The sequence below is a fragment of the Onychostoma macrolepis genome, chromosome 03, assembly GCF_012432095.1.
Source record: "Onychostoma macrolepis isolate SWU-2019 chromosome 03, ASM1243209v1, whole genome shotgun sequence".
NCBI lineage: Eukaryota > Metazoa > Chordata > Actinopteri > Cypriniformes > Cyprinidae > Onychostoma > Onychostoma macrolepis.
Genome location: NC_081157.1, coordinates 53,266,069 through 53,279,601, shown reverse-complemented (window position 1 = coordinate 53,279,601; position 13,533 = coordinate 53,266,069). Strand labels below are relative to the sequence as shown.

The 13,533-nt window shown below is 37.1% G+C and overlaps 2 protein-coding genes across 2 annotated transcripts in view; both read right to left on the bottom strand.

Moving 5' to 3' along the window:
• Positions 1–13,533, bottom strand: part of LOC131536473 (gastrula zinc finger protein XlCGF57.1-like) — a 298,340-nt gene that overhangs the window by 203,571 nt on the left and 81,236 nt on the right. The window lies entirely within an intron of this gene.
• On the bottom strand, positions 77–8,081 carry wbp2nl (WBP2 N-terminal like). The gene is made up of 8 exons (XM_058769571.1): positions 7,879–8,081; positions 5,262–5,370; positions 2,600–2,738; positions 2,398–2,490; positions 1,834–1,989; positions 1,671–1,751; positions 1,502–1,587; positions 77–573 (listed from the first exon to the last, which is right to left on the bottom strand). The coding sequence occupies exons 1-8, from the start codon at positions 7,935–7,937 to the stop codon at positions 520–522; spliced, it is 777 nt and encodes a 258-aa protein (XP_058625554.1). The 5' UTR covers positions 7,938–8,081; the 3' UTR covers positions 77–519.

Sequence of the window (13,533 nt, the reverse complement as noted above, 5' to 3'; positions counted from 1 at the left end):
TCACAGGATTACGGTAAAAGATGCTTCGCTGCGTCAAACCATTTTGAAAATTAAATGATTGGCGGCTCATCACGTGTCAGATTTATACATTTTTTAATGAGACATTTGCATAATAAAAGTTAGAATTGAAGTTATCCGAAGAGAGCTTGAACATTAATGAAATGAACAGAAACACAAGAACAGTGACAGAATATAGAGCTTTATTCATCCGTCTACAACTCTATCAGGACTGATCCACTGTCAGCTATGAATTATGATTATAATATTATCAAAAGGAATTTACAGAAGAGTTCAGCGTCACACACGCACACACAGACACACCAGGATTAAAAACTGAGTAGGCAGAAATAGAAGTGTTAATTTTACTTTTCTGGCTAAATAGTGAAACTGCATAAATGTATCGGCTGCATCAGCTCTGCCAGAGAGAAACACACCGAATCAAATGAATCGTTCGAAAAGAACCATCCAGCACACGAGCGAATCGCTGCGATCCTCCAGAAGAGTCTGTGTTCATGTCGTTCAGTTGTTCTTCTTCTCTGGATTCTCAGGGGGGAAATATGGAGGAGGCTGATCCTGAACGAACAACAGGAATCGATTCAAATGACTCGCATGTAGAAGTGATTCATTTCACATCAATATAAACATGCATTTCCATAGAGAGAAATAAACTTGATTTAATATGAAAGGTTTTGATTCTTTTTATAATGTATATGAAATCTGATCTAAATCAACAGAATTCATCTAACAATTTAAAAATGAATACAAATGCTACAAGTTTGTTTTCTGGATTTTGTGGTTTATGATTTATTAATACAGAACTATCACTACAAATGAATTCATAAATGTAATAAATTTGTAAAATGTCAGATTAAATTTTTTTTATTCTTTTTATTGCTATTAAACTGCATTTCTGTAAAAAGTTCAAGTTAAACCAAACTTTTATTTTGTCAGTTTATAGTGAAGAGTTTGTGTATTTGATTCATTCACATTTGATTTTACTAAAAGAAAATAAGATTAGAAATAAAACTAGAACTAAACTGAGTATTTTGGTATTTAGCTCTGTTGAATGTTGAAGATTCATTTTAACAGAACAGTTTCACAACAGATGAAAAACATCACATTTCTCACACATTCACAACAGATTTCAGAAAAAGAGTTACTACAACATGTTCCTAATTTGCGGTGATTAGAAACACATTTATCTCAAGCACTGTGTGATTTTTAATAGTCCTTTATGATTGTGGACGCATGCAACAAAACTTGTCTGTATTTTTACATTATCAACCCACACGCGTTCAGTGACTGCGAGCTGCATTAAAAGCAGAGCAGTAATGTTCTCTATCATGAAACGTATATGAAGGTTTAGGTGTAGGGTTGGTGTAGGACAATAGCACATACAGTAAGTACAGTATAAAAACCATTACGCCTATGGGATGTCCCCACTTTTCACAAAAACAAACGGTGGTGTGTGTGTGTGTGTGTGTGTGTGTGTGTGTCTCACCATGGGCATGTAGACGTTGTGAGGGTTGCTGGGATTGTAGAAGGCGCTGCTGGCCGCTTCTGCTGCTTTAGCGTTTCCAGGAGCCACTGAGAAACACAGACAGACGGAGATCATGTGACCAGAGCCACAGAACCGAGCTGAACACATGTGTGTGCGTGTGTGTGTTTACCTGGAGGAGGACACCAGTTCTGAGGAGGTCCGGGGTATGGAGGAGGAGGAGCCATGTACATAGGAGCGCTGGGATACACACCTATACACACACACACAGAGTTACACAGTTCATCCGTCATGAAGACATACGTGATTCTCCAGCTCACACAGTCTGACTGTACCTGCAGCAGCTGGGGGTTGTGGGTAGGGGTTGTACCCGGCCTGTGGCATGGTGGGATATGGGTACGGGTACGCCTGCGGCATGGCTGGATTGGCGTATCCGTTCATCCCTGCGGCCAATCCGAACGCTCCATTCTGAGCCGGAGGAGCTCGAGACGCTGCACACACACACAAAAAATTCCATATTTGTCATAAAGCAGTCCAGCACTGGTCAATGATCACACAGCCTGTGCAATGATTCAGTGACTCAGTGATTGAGTGACTCAGTGATTCAGTGATTGAGTGACTCAGTGACTCAGTGATTGAGTGACTCAGTGACTCAGTGATTGAGTGACTCAGTGATTCAGTGATTGAGTGATTCAGTGATTGAGTGAATCAGTGATTCAGTGATTGAGTGAATCAGTGATTCAGTGATTGAGTGAATCAGTGATTGAGTGATTGAGTGAATCAGTGATTGAGTGAATCAGTGATTGAGTGATTGAGTGAATCAGTGATTGAGTGAATCAGTGATTCAGTGATTGAGTGATTGAGTGAATCAGTGTCTCAGTGACTCAGTGTTTCCTGACCGTTGGTGGCCAGTTTGAAGAGGTGCTGTCCCAGCTCGATGGCTCCTCCGCTGGGGAAACACATCTTGAAGTTAGCCTGACCTTCCCATCCACCTGAGAGAGAGAGAGAGAGAGAGAGAGAGAGAGAAACACACACGAGCGTGAGCCAAACATGACACAATAAACGACAGGCAGCAGGTGCATGCTGGGTAAAGTGGCGTACCTCCGGCCTCAGCTTTGATCAAACCCTGGATGTAGTTTGCAGCGAACACCGGCTGCTCGATGCTGCAGTTCTTCATCAGGTAATACGGGAACATGAAGGAGCAGAACTTCTCTTTCATTGTGCTGCTGACAAACACCATCTGAAACACACGCACACCTGATTAACCCGTGTCTGTGTGGGGTCAGTTAACACGTGTGTGGGTGGGTTATGGATCGGTTAACCTGTAGTTAAAATGATTTTGGTTGGGTTACTGATTAATTAACCGGAATTTGGATAAGTTATGGATTAGTTAAGAGGTTGTGGGTGGGTTATAGATCAGTTAACCTGTACTTGGATACATTATGGATTAATTAAGGCCCCGATATACTTCAAACGAAATCGAAGAACGAACTGATTTGACAATTTTGAACAAAATCAGGCAAAATTTGAGTTTGTTTCAGCAGTTCGAAACAGCTCACCAAAGCGAAGCTTCTGGGGAAGTTCATTTTGGCTCCTAAACACCTTTGAGCTACCATTGGCCCGTGGCGATTACGCAATCAGTGGGTGTGTTCTGGAACTCCGTTTTTTTGATGTGCAATTTTTTTCCCCGGTTCATTTCTCATTCAACAAAGGTCAGGCAGGAGAACAACATCTCCAAGTCACTAGCAACATAAATACACTGTGTTGAATAGCTGAGCTGCCACAGATATATCCGCACCTGTACAATCACTCGTGGAGAGATTTTAAAGATTCAGAGAAAGCATTTAATTCCTAGAAAGAAATTGCAAAGAAGCTTGGTGTCAACGACCCGGAGTTATGCAAAAAGCATCAGATGCAAGTTTTCCCAAGCCATGAAAAGAATGAAAGGAAAGAGTAAAGATATAAGGTAGCAAGTACCAAATACATGCGTTTCAAATAAATGTTACACCATACTGCTGCTGTTGTTGTTGTTCTTTCAATATGCAAATTTAAATGGCATTCAATAAATGAAATGCAAAAAGAGCATACAATAATAAACCTTTGTTTTTATCAAATTATGACAACACATAAAATATAAAAATGTGTAATAATTTATCCAGTTTAATAAAAGACCTAGATACACCATCGTTGCCATGTTTAGGGCAAACGCGCGAGTGTCACAACATGTTTACGTTAATCTACACCCCGCCTCCAGCAGCGCGGGGGTGTTGGAATGTTCGAAAACAGTATACCATCGCTTAGTCTTTTCGAATAGTTATTCTATGTTTGGGTGGGTTATAGATCAGTAAACCTGTACTTGCATATGTTAAAATCATGGATTAGTTCAAATGTATTCTAGTGGATTATAATTTAGTTATCCTGTATTTGGATAGTTTATGGATGAGTTAAAATGTGTTCAGGTGGGTTATAAATTGGTTAAACTGTAGTTGGATAAGTTATGATATACCTATGCTGTGTTTGGTTGGGTTATAGATTAGTTAACCTGTATTTAGTTAAGATGTGTTTGATTGTATTATGGATTAGTTAACCTGTGTTTGGATAGATTATGAATTAGTTAACCTGTATTTGGATATGTTATTTGGTTTAGTTAAAATGCTTAGGGTGGGTTATAGATTAGTTAACCTGTATTTAGTTAATATGTGTTTGATTGTATTATGGATTAGTTAACCTGTGTTTGGATAGGTTACAAATTAGTTAACCTGTGTTTGGATAGGTTACGAATTAGTTAACCTGTGTTTGGATAGATTACAAATTAGTTAACCTGTGTTTGGATAGATTATGAATTAGTTAACCTGTATTTGGATATGTTATTTGGTTTAGTTAAAATGCTTAGGGTGGGTTATAGATTAGTTAACCTGTATTTAGTTAAGATGTGTTTGATTGTATTATGGATTAGTTAACCTGTGTTTGGATAGATTATGAATTAGTTAACCTGTATTTGTATATGTTATTTGGTTTAGTTAAAATGCTTAGGGTGGGTTATAGATTAGTTAACCTGTATTTAGTTAATATGTGTTTGATTGTATTATGGATTAGTTAACCTGTGTTTGGATAGGTTACAAATTAGTTAACCTGTGTTTGGATAGGTTACGAATTAGTTAACCTGTGTTTGGATAGATTACAAATTAGTTAACCTGTGTTTGGATAGATTATGAATTAGTTAACCTGTGTTTGGATAGATTATGAATTAGTTAACCTGTATTTGGATATGTTATTTGGTTTAGTTAAAATGCTTAGGGTGGGTTATAGATTAGTTAACCTGTATTTAGTTAAGATGTGTTTGATTGTATTATGGATTAGTTAACCTGTGTTTGGATAGATTATGAATTAGTTAACCTGTATTTGTATATGTTATTTGGTTTAGTTAAAATGCTTAGGGTGGGTTATAGATTAGTTAACCTGTATTTAGTTAATATGTGTTTGATTGTATTATGGATTAGTTAACCTGTGTTTGGATAGGTTACAAATTAGTTAACCTGTGTTTGGATAGGTTACGAATTAGTTAACCTGCGTTTGGATAGATTATGAATTAGTTAACCTGTATTTGGATATGTTATTTGGTTTAGTTAAAATGCTTAGGGTGGGTTATAGATTAGTTAACCTGTATTTAGTTAAGATGTGTTTGACTGTATTATGGATTAGTTAACCTGTGTTTGGATAGATTATGAATTAGTTAAGCCGTGTTTGGGTGGGTTATAGTTACCCTGTACTGGGTGAGGTACACAGAGCCCTTCTTGGTTCCCTTGAACAGGTCATTTTTGGGCGTGATGTCACTGAAGGAAAGTTCGACATTCTTGCATTCTCGTAAGATGCTGAAAGAGCAGGATGAAAACAGGAAGTGAGGTCACACTAGAAAGTCAAGCACACATCTGTTCCCAGAACAGCACCACAGAGTTTCTCAACACATGTGAACAAACACTGTTACTACAGTTCCTTCAGAAATCTCCCACACTGGCCACAACGTCTGTCTGTGATGATGATTTGACTGTTCACACTGATCTGATCTTAAAGAGACAGTTCACCCAAAAATGAAAATTCTGTCATTAATTTACTCACCCTCATGTCGTTCCAAACCCATAAGACCTCTGTTCATCTTCAGAACACAAATTAAGAAATCAAACTGAAAAGATGAATTACTCCAAGGCACTCGTAGTAACAATAAAAAGCCTTTAATGAACTGTGCTAAATCATTAAAATGATTAAAGTATAGATCTACACGAGTATAAATAAATGTCCCCTTAAGTGTATGAATCCAGAATTTACTGAATTTACTCTATCTCCCCCTCTTATTGAACATGGTATATATTCAATCCCTGTCACTTTAAGAGAGCTCTGACTACCACTTTTCCTATTTAGCACCCAAACTCTGGAACAGTCTACCTAACACTGTTCGGGAGGCAGACACACTCTGTCAGTTTAAATCTAGATTAAAGACCCATCTCTTTAGCCTGGCTTACACATAACACACTATTGCATTTCTATTATTCAAATCTGTTAAAGGATTGTTAGGCTGCATTAATTAGATCAACCGGAACCGGGAACACTTCCCAAAACACCCGATGTACTTGTTACATCGTTAGAAGAATGGCATCTACGCTAATATTAGTCTGTTTCTTTCTTATTCCGAGGTCACCGTAGCCACCCGATCCAGTCCGTATCCAGCCCAGATGGTGGATCAGCACCTAGAGATGACCTCTACAGCCCTGATCGTCAGCGGAGACCAGGACACCCAGATGAACCCCAGAGACAGATCCCCAGTGAAGACCCTGTCTCCTAGACGGCCATCGGGACAAGACCACAGGAACCAGATGAGTCCTCTGCTCAATCTGACTCTGCTGCAGCCTAGATTTAAACTGCTGATTTTATCCGACCAGAGGAGAATGACACCATTTCGACACACTATTTCCCCGTTTAATACTGTAAAGCTGATATAAAGCCACCCAGCCTTATATCAAGCTGATGTAAAGCTACTTTGACACAATTTGCATTATTAAAAGCGCTATACAAATAATAGTGACTTGACCAGCTTCATTGAAATGCCTCGCCATTGGATACAGCATGTTTTTCGTGCGAATAGCATATTTATGTTCAGACACTCTTAAACGTAATTTCGTTTTAGTTTGACCAATATAAAAATGTCCACACTCACATTCTAACCTACATATTACATACAGAGAATTACAATTAATGAAGGGCTCAATTGGATACACTTTACCAGAAATCACATCAGTAAAGTTAGTCGTTCTCACAATGTTTACAACTTCCACACCTAAAATTACCAGTTAAAGAACCGAGCCATGTTTTCTTTTCCGAAGCTGGAAGTTGACTACGTACCACCTTGTTTCTTATAGTGGGCGGATGCCTATAACTAACCAATGGTTTTTCTGAAAAAAAAAAGTTTAATTTGTGTAGCCTCACAGCTGTAAGTTGTACGACGAGGAAAGCTCTAGCTACTCCCATTGATTACCCAGCTGTCTTTGATTTCTTACTAATTGTTTAAAAAGACTTATTTGAACAATTGATGTGTATCCCGAAGAAGACTTTGAAGGCAAAACCACATTATAGATCTACACTTTTAATTATTTTACAGTTAATTAAAGGCTTTTTATTGTTACTACGGGTGCCTTGGAGTAATTCATCTTTTCAGTTTGATATTTACCTCTAAATATCCAAAGAGCACCGTTGATATGTGAAAAGACCAGTGCAGCATTCTTGACACAGAAGAGAAGAAATTGTGGAATAATGTTGCTATTTTTGCTTTCTTTGCACACAAAAAGTATTCTCGTAGCTTTGTAAAACTGCGGTTGAACCACTGATGTCACATGGGACTATTTTAATGATGTCCGTACTACGTTTCTGAGCCTTGATTCTGTCAGTTGCATTGCCGTCTATGGAGGCTGCAGAGAGCTCTCGGATTTCATCAGAAATATCTTAATTTGTGTTTTGAAGATGAACAAAGGCCTTACGGGTTTGGAACGACACGAAGATGAGGAATTACTGACAGAATGTTTGGGTGAACTATCCCTTTAAATCAGACATCTTAACTGTGTCTGTGTAGACAACTAAAAACACAGTCACTAAATCATACGATTTACATTAATTTAGCAAACCACAGTCATTCATGATATCACAGACCTGACAACACAGTTAAGATGACAAACACTATTTATCAAGCTAACTAATGAAGCAAATAAATAAACAAAAAACACATATGATGAGTGTCACAGAAGGGTGTGTGTGTGTGTGTGTGTTAATGATCAGATGCGGTGTTAGTGGCGTTGTTTGTTTTGTTGTTGTTGTGGTGCTGGTGTAGCTTGTACCTCTCTCCGGCCTGGATCAGGACTCCTCCGTTTGGGTGATGGTTTCGGTTCAGCGTCATGTCGATTAACACTCGATTAAAACAGATGTTAATTTCAGCGCGACGCTATTTAATTAAGGAGTGTGTTATTATTCCACGATCAGAGATGAACGCCTCGATAAACAGTTGCGCACTTTAGTTCCGGCACCACGTGACTCCTCTCTCCGCCCCCGCGCCCGTCACGTGACCTGTGCTGTGACGCCAGCTCTGGAATTTGTATTTTATTTTATTTATTTTTTGAACATACTGAACCGAATACACCTCTACAATGGCAAATATTAGCCAAGGCACATATCTGACAAAACAGATGCAACGTACTAAAAAAAAATGTACATCTGAGAGAAAAAAGTACAAGAGAGAACAGTGAAAGAAGAAAAAAAAAGAGTAAAAAGTGTGAGTAGGAGTCTCTTCATTCCTCTTCAAATAAATCAAGTTGTCTTATTATTCCAACACATTTCTGGGCCTTTTTACTTTTAATATATTCCAGTGAATTCGTCAGTGATTGAATTTTTGTCTCCAACCAATAAGAGACACACACACAAAGAAAAGATTCAGCTCTGGAAAATATCTATTCAAGTTAATTATTACTCTCTTAATGCCGCTTACAATTTTTCTTTTTACAAAAAAAAAAACAAGGCCTAAAATGTGTTTATTTATTGATTTGTTTTATTTTTTGCTGTACGGGTATAAGCCTTTTATTGCTATAGTTAGATCCCTTTTTTAAGAATATAGTCCTGTATATAATTCATATAGTGTCGTGTAGATTTATTAACTACATTATCAATCAGTCTCTTATTATTGTGACTGTCATCTGTAATAAATGCACTGATATTTTCAGTCAGTTTCTCAGTTTCAGCTCTAGATGACAGTAAAGATGCACTGATTTCACATCAGCAGCTGAAGGATTTCTATTACAGTCATTTATTAATTCACTTTGACTTCATCTGAACTGTTTAAATTCATCTGAATAATCACACGATATATTGTCTTCTGAAGATCTGCTTTGTATCTATATCTTTATTATTTTTTTCATAATTTAAGAAATTTGCAACATTGATGCTGTTATTTTCCTGTTTGTTACTGTAAAGCTGCTTTGAATCGATCTGTATTATATAAAGCTCTGTAGAAATAAATATGACTTGAATATTTCATTGGAGGAACAAAAAAAATAAAAAAAAATTATTTCCCAGACATTTTACCACAATTGAAAACCTAATTATCATGACAAACATTAAACATTAGAGCGAGTGAAGGAGAAGCTTGTATCACGCACAAGTGACGATCCTAGTCAACCAATCAGCGCTCTGCAGTGAGTTTAGCTCCACCCTTCTGGTACCCCTTGCTGTGCTAGGCACCCCAACGGAAGGGTACCAAAAAAAGTGGTACGGTACAGTTCGCTATTTTGGTACCGAACCGTACCGCTCAGTGGAAACGAGCCATTAATAGATATTACGTATAATTATATACAACTATAGTGCATCTATTTTAAAAATAAATACACAGAAGGAATAATAATAATAATATTGATGATATTGACTAGCTGATATTAACAAAAACTACAACTTAAATTATTCAATGATTTATTTAATTATTTAGTAATTGAAATACAGCTTAAAATACGATACACTTTATTGTCAGACAAAGTCTGAAATTTGTCTTGCGTTACAGCAGGTTCACTCCAAATTGCAATACTTTATCACATAAACAAGACTTTCTCAAACATAACACAAAAAAAAAACCTTGTAATCTCTGGGACAGATTTACCTTTTTGATGAATTATTCAACGCTAATACAGCTTGATGTACAAATGCTTAATTCGACTGTATCTTGGGACCTTATACCGTCGATTAGATGGCAACAGCACAAATTCATCATACAACACATGATTAGGTTCAGAGACAATATTACTGGCTAATCTTACAAGATTATTATAATAGGATAGTTCATATGCTTTTTGAAGTGGCTGACCCACTATTTTGGAGCACATTTTTAGTAAGTTCATTAGCTTTGTTTTTAGACTAACAGATAGACTCATATACCAAACTGAGTTACAGTATTGCAAAACACTCATGATTACAGACATAAAAAATAAGAGGAGAATCTGCTTTCTTACTCCGAATGACCTCAATCTACGGAGAAAGTAGATTCTTTGCATTGATTTTTTGCAGATACTATCTATATGATCTCTCCATGATAATTTGTTGTCTATCCATACTCCTAGATACCTGTATACTTCAACTTGTTTGATGTTCTCTTCATGTATGACCACAGGTGTTGTGTGAATGTCTGAAGCAAGCCCAAATACTATCTCCTCAGTTTTTTTGATGTTAATACTGATTTCATTAAAGTCACACCACTCGACCAATCTATATACCCCCAATTGATGCTGTTCTGAACACTCTTGGTTATTCAATAATGATATTAACACAGTATCGTCGGAGTACTTTAAAATATATTGGTCAGTCCTGTTTGATCGACAATCATCTGTATACAGAGTAAATAACATAGCAGAGCTTACACAACCCTGAGGTACACCAACATTTGCTTTTACTATCTATTGTGGATTAAGCTATGCTTATGGTACATTTCTTTCTTGAATTATTAAAGGAATATACAAAAATCCACATTACCTCATGCATGCATACAGGCTAGAACAGTATATCAATTAATGTTAAAACTAATGTTTTTCATGAAATATGATATGAGTTATCAAGCATGTTCATATCACTTTAGTTGAGGGGCCACACACATGATGGAGTCATGAGAAGTTAATGCTTAGTTAATGATGATTACTGTATTTCGATGTTAACAGAATTCACATACTGTGTTCTGTGATTGGCCAATGTACATTTACCTGCAGGCTACTATGAAGAAGATATGAACATGCTTGATCACATCAGTACGTGCATTACCTATATTTTACTTAAAGTATATTAATTGAGTAGTATTCATAACATGCCATCACTTGCATAGAGCAAGAAAGCTTTGAATTGTGTTTGTGAGACACAGACATCTCTAATACATCTAGCAAGCTCAGGAGAAGTTAAATCTTTCTACTCAAAATACATTTTATATGTTTCAGAATCATCATCTATTGAATTTTCATCATATTTAGACCGCAGGACCCATGTCATTGTTGGATACATATCTGGAAAAAAAAAAAAAAAATCTTTTACTGAAACCGATTTATGTCATTTGAACAGTATTTTACAGTAAAATGTGTATACAGTATATTACCATAAACAGCAAAGGATTATGAGAAAATACATGGTCTTTACAGTAAAGTATCCATTTACAGTAGTGAACTTGCCTGCGAAAAACAGACCAATCGCAAGAGCCATTTCTTTAGCAACTCACCAAAAAGGTTAGTAGCCTAAATTATTTGTATTTGTTGTAAAACAAAAACGTATTTTCAATGCTGACAGCACAATTTTTTTTTTGTCAGAGGGGTTTTTGGTGCCTTTTTCTGACGTTCGACCATATCACCGTCATAATGGTGAAAACATTTCATAACTTAACTCAGTTTAAACTCAAGAGTTGGTTGAAATGGACCCCTGGTAAGAGTGTAGGGGAGATTGCTTGCAGAAGGTGTGAGGGGATTGGGTCTAGAGGGCATGTTATAGGATGACTGGAGAGGAGAAGTTTGGATACTTCTGCCTCAGTGAGGGGTCAGAAGGAGAAGAGGGAAGTTTTAGCAGTAGATGTGGTTGGTTTGAGTTCCTGTGTGTGTGGAGCTAGGAACTGGCTTTTGTTTGTTACAAAGATGGCGGCAGGTAGAGCAGGTGTAGCTCTCTTAACATACGGATTAGTTTTAACTTTCTAAAGACCAGTTAGTACCAATACATTTTTAAATCGTGTCAGATTTAATCCTCAACATCTTTATGGAAAATTACTCTCGAACAACATCGATAAATCAACCCAACAAATGAAACAAGTTGTGGGAAACCTTGGATATGGGAGGCATGCTTTAGCAGCGACTTATTTTTCCATCCTTATTCTACCAGGTGAAGAAACACTCCAAGCCACCAGCTCGGCTTCGACATAGTGATGCATTAATTATTATATTCTGTCTGCTATTATCCGGAGATATTCATCCAAGTCCCGGTCCTTCTCACACCAAAAAGGATGGTCCGGCCGTGCTGTTGCCTGGGGATGCTGCTCGTCCGTGTCCTGGTCCTTGTCATGTTGGGGCGGAGCGGGAGGATCGTGTTTCAAAGGGTGCGATGCATGCTACGGCTAATCTACAGGAAAACACTTTTTGTGGCGAGTTACCGTCTGATTACACTCAACCAACTAATCCTTGTTCTGGTTTCATGGGCGCTGCTGTGTTATAGTTTATTAATTTAATATACTACAACTTACACAACGAGCAACCTTTCACTTTTCCTCCCATAGAGCAAAACACTTTATATGGCACTTTAACACTTTAACTTCTTATTGTTATGCAAATTATACAGACCGTATGAACGTGCATTAAGTGATATTAAAAAGACCAACTTCGTGCAGGCAAGCAGATGAGCCCAGAACGCAATGCGTCAAGTTGCACATTAAATGTTTTCCTCCTGTAGAAAATCATTATTAATGTAGCTTAATGGACAAAGACAATGATACAAAAAGGGCTGTAGACATTTTATTAAAAAAATGGGAAAACGCGAAACTTTGCGCGTTGCGTTTATTCTGGGCTCACCTGTTTATTAATTATGTTATAATAATGAAGAGGAGATATTGAGTTTGGTATTTATATTCTCAGTCCATTATGCCATGTTTTGGGGTATGGGAGGAAAACACTATATACATATGCATTATATTAATAAACTGTGTATTGAATTTGATCTTTTAATAACACTATCTTAACACATTAAGCCATATTAAGTGTTTATGATTTTCTACGGGAGGTTTAAAAGCGCTTCATGAGAGCATTGCGTTCATATTCTGCTGTTCTGTGGCCACGGATTTGTGGGTCTTGTCTTTTTCTCTTACAGATGACTTGCGGGACCCTGTATGTTATGATATTAAATTAGTTTTAATCGTTTAACCACCACAGCGTCTTGTCTCCATTGGCAACACACACGATTTGTGTGGATTGCAAGTGATGTCGCAGGCAGCAAAGAGTGCAAGTAGCGATTGCAAGTGACTTCGTAATTTAGTTTTTTTTTTTTTTTTGTCTTCACCACCTGGCTACTTGTGTAAAATGTTGATAGATTCAATTAAAAAAATACTTAATAAATAAAATATAATAATAAAAAAAAAGATGTCACTTGCGGAAGTGCAGGTGTCTGAGAGTGCAAGTCTGTAAATGCAAGTGCATGTCTGCAGCCAGACCCTATTGGTATTTTGGGGTCTTTTCTTGTGATTGCCATCATACGGGCGATAACATAACAGGTGTAGTTAACATCAACTAATTAGCCGAAGTGATCTAGTTGAGAAGGCAAACGTAATATAACATAACTGGCAGAGAGAACAAACTGAAGGAGAAAGTAAATAAATATATTTAGTGAATTTCCTACCGTAAACACATCAAAGCTTAATTTTTGATTAGTAATATGCATTGCTAAGAACTTCATTTGGACAACTTTAAAGGTGATTTTCTCAATATTTAGATTTTTTGCACCCTCAG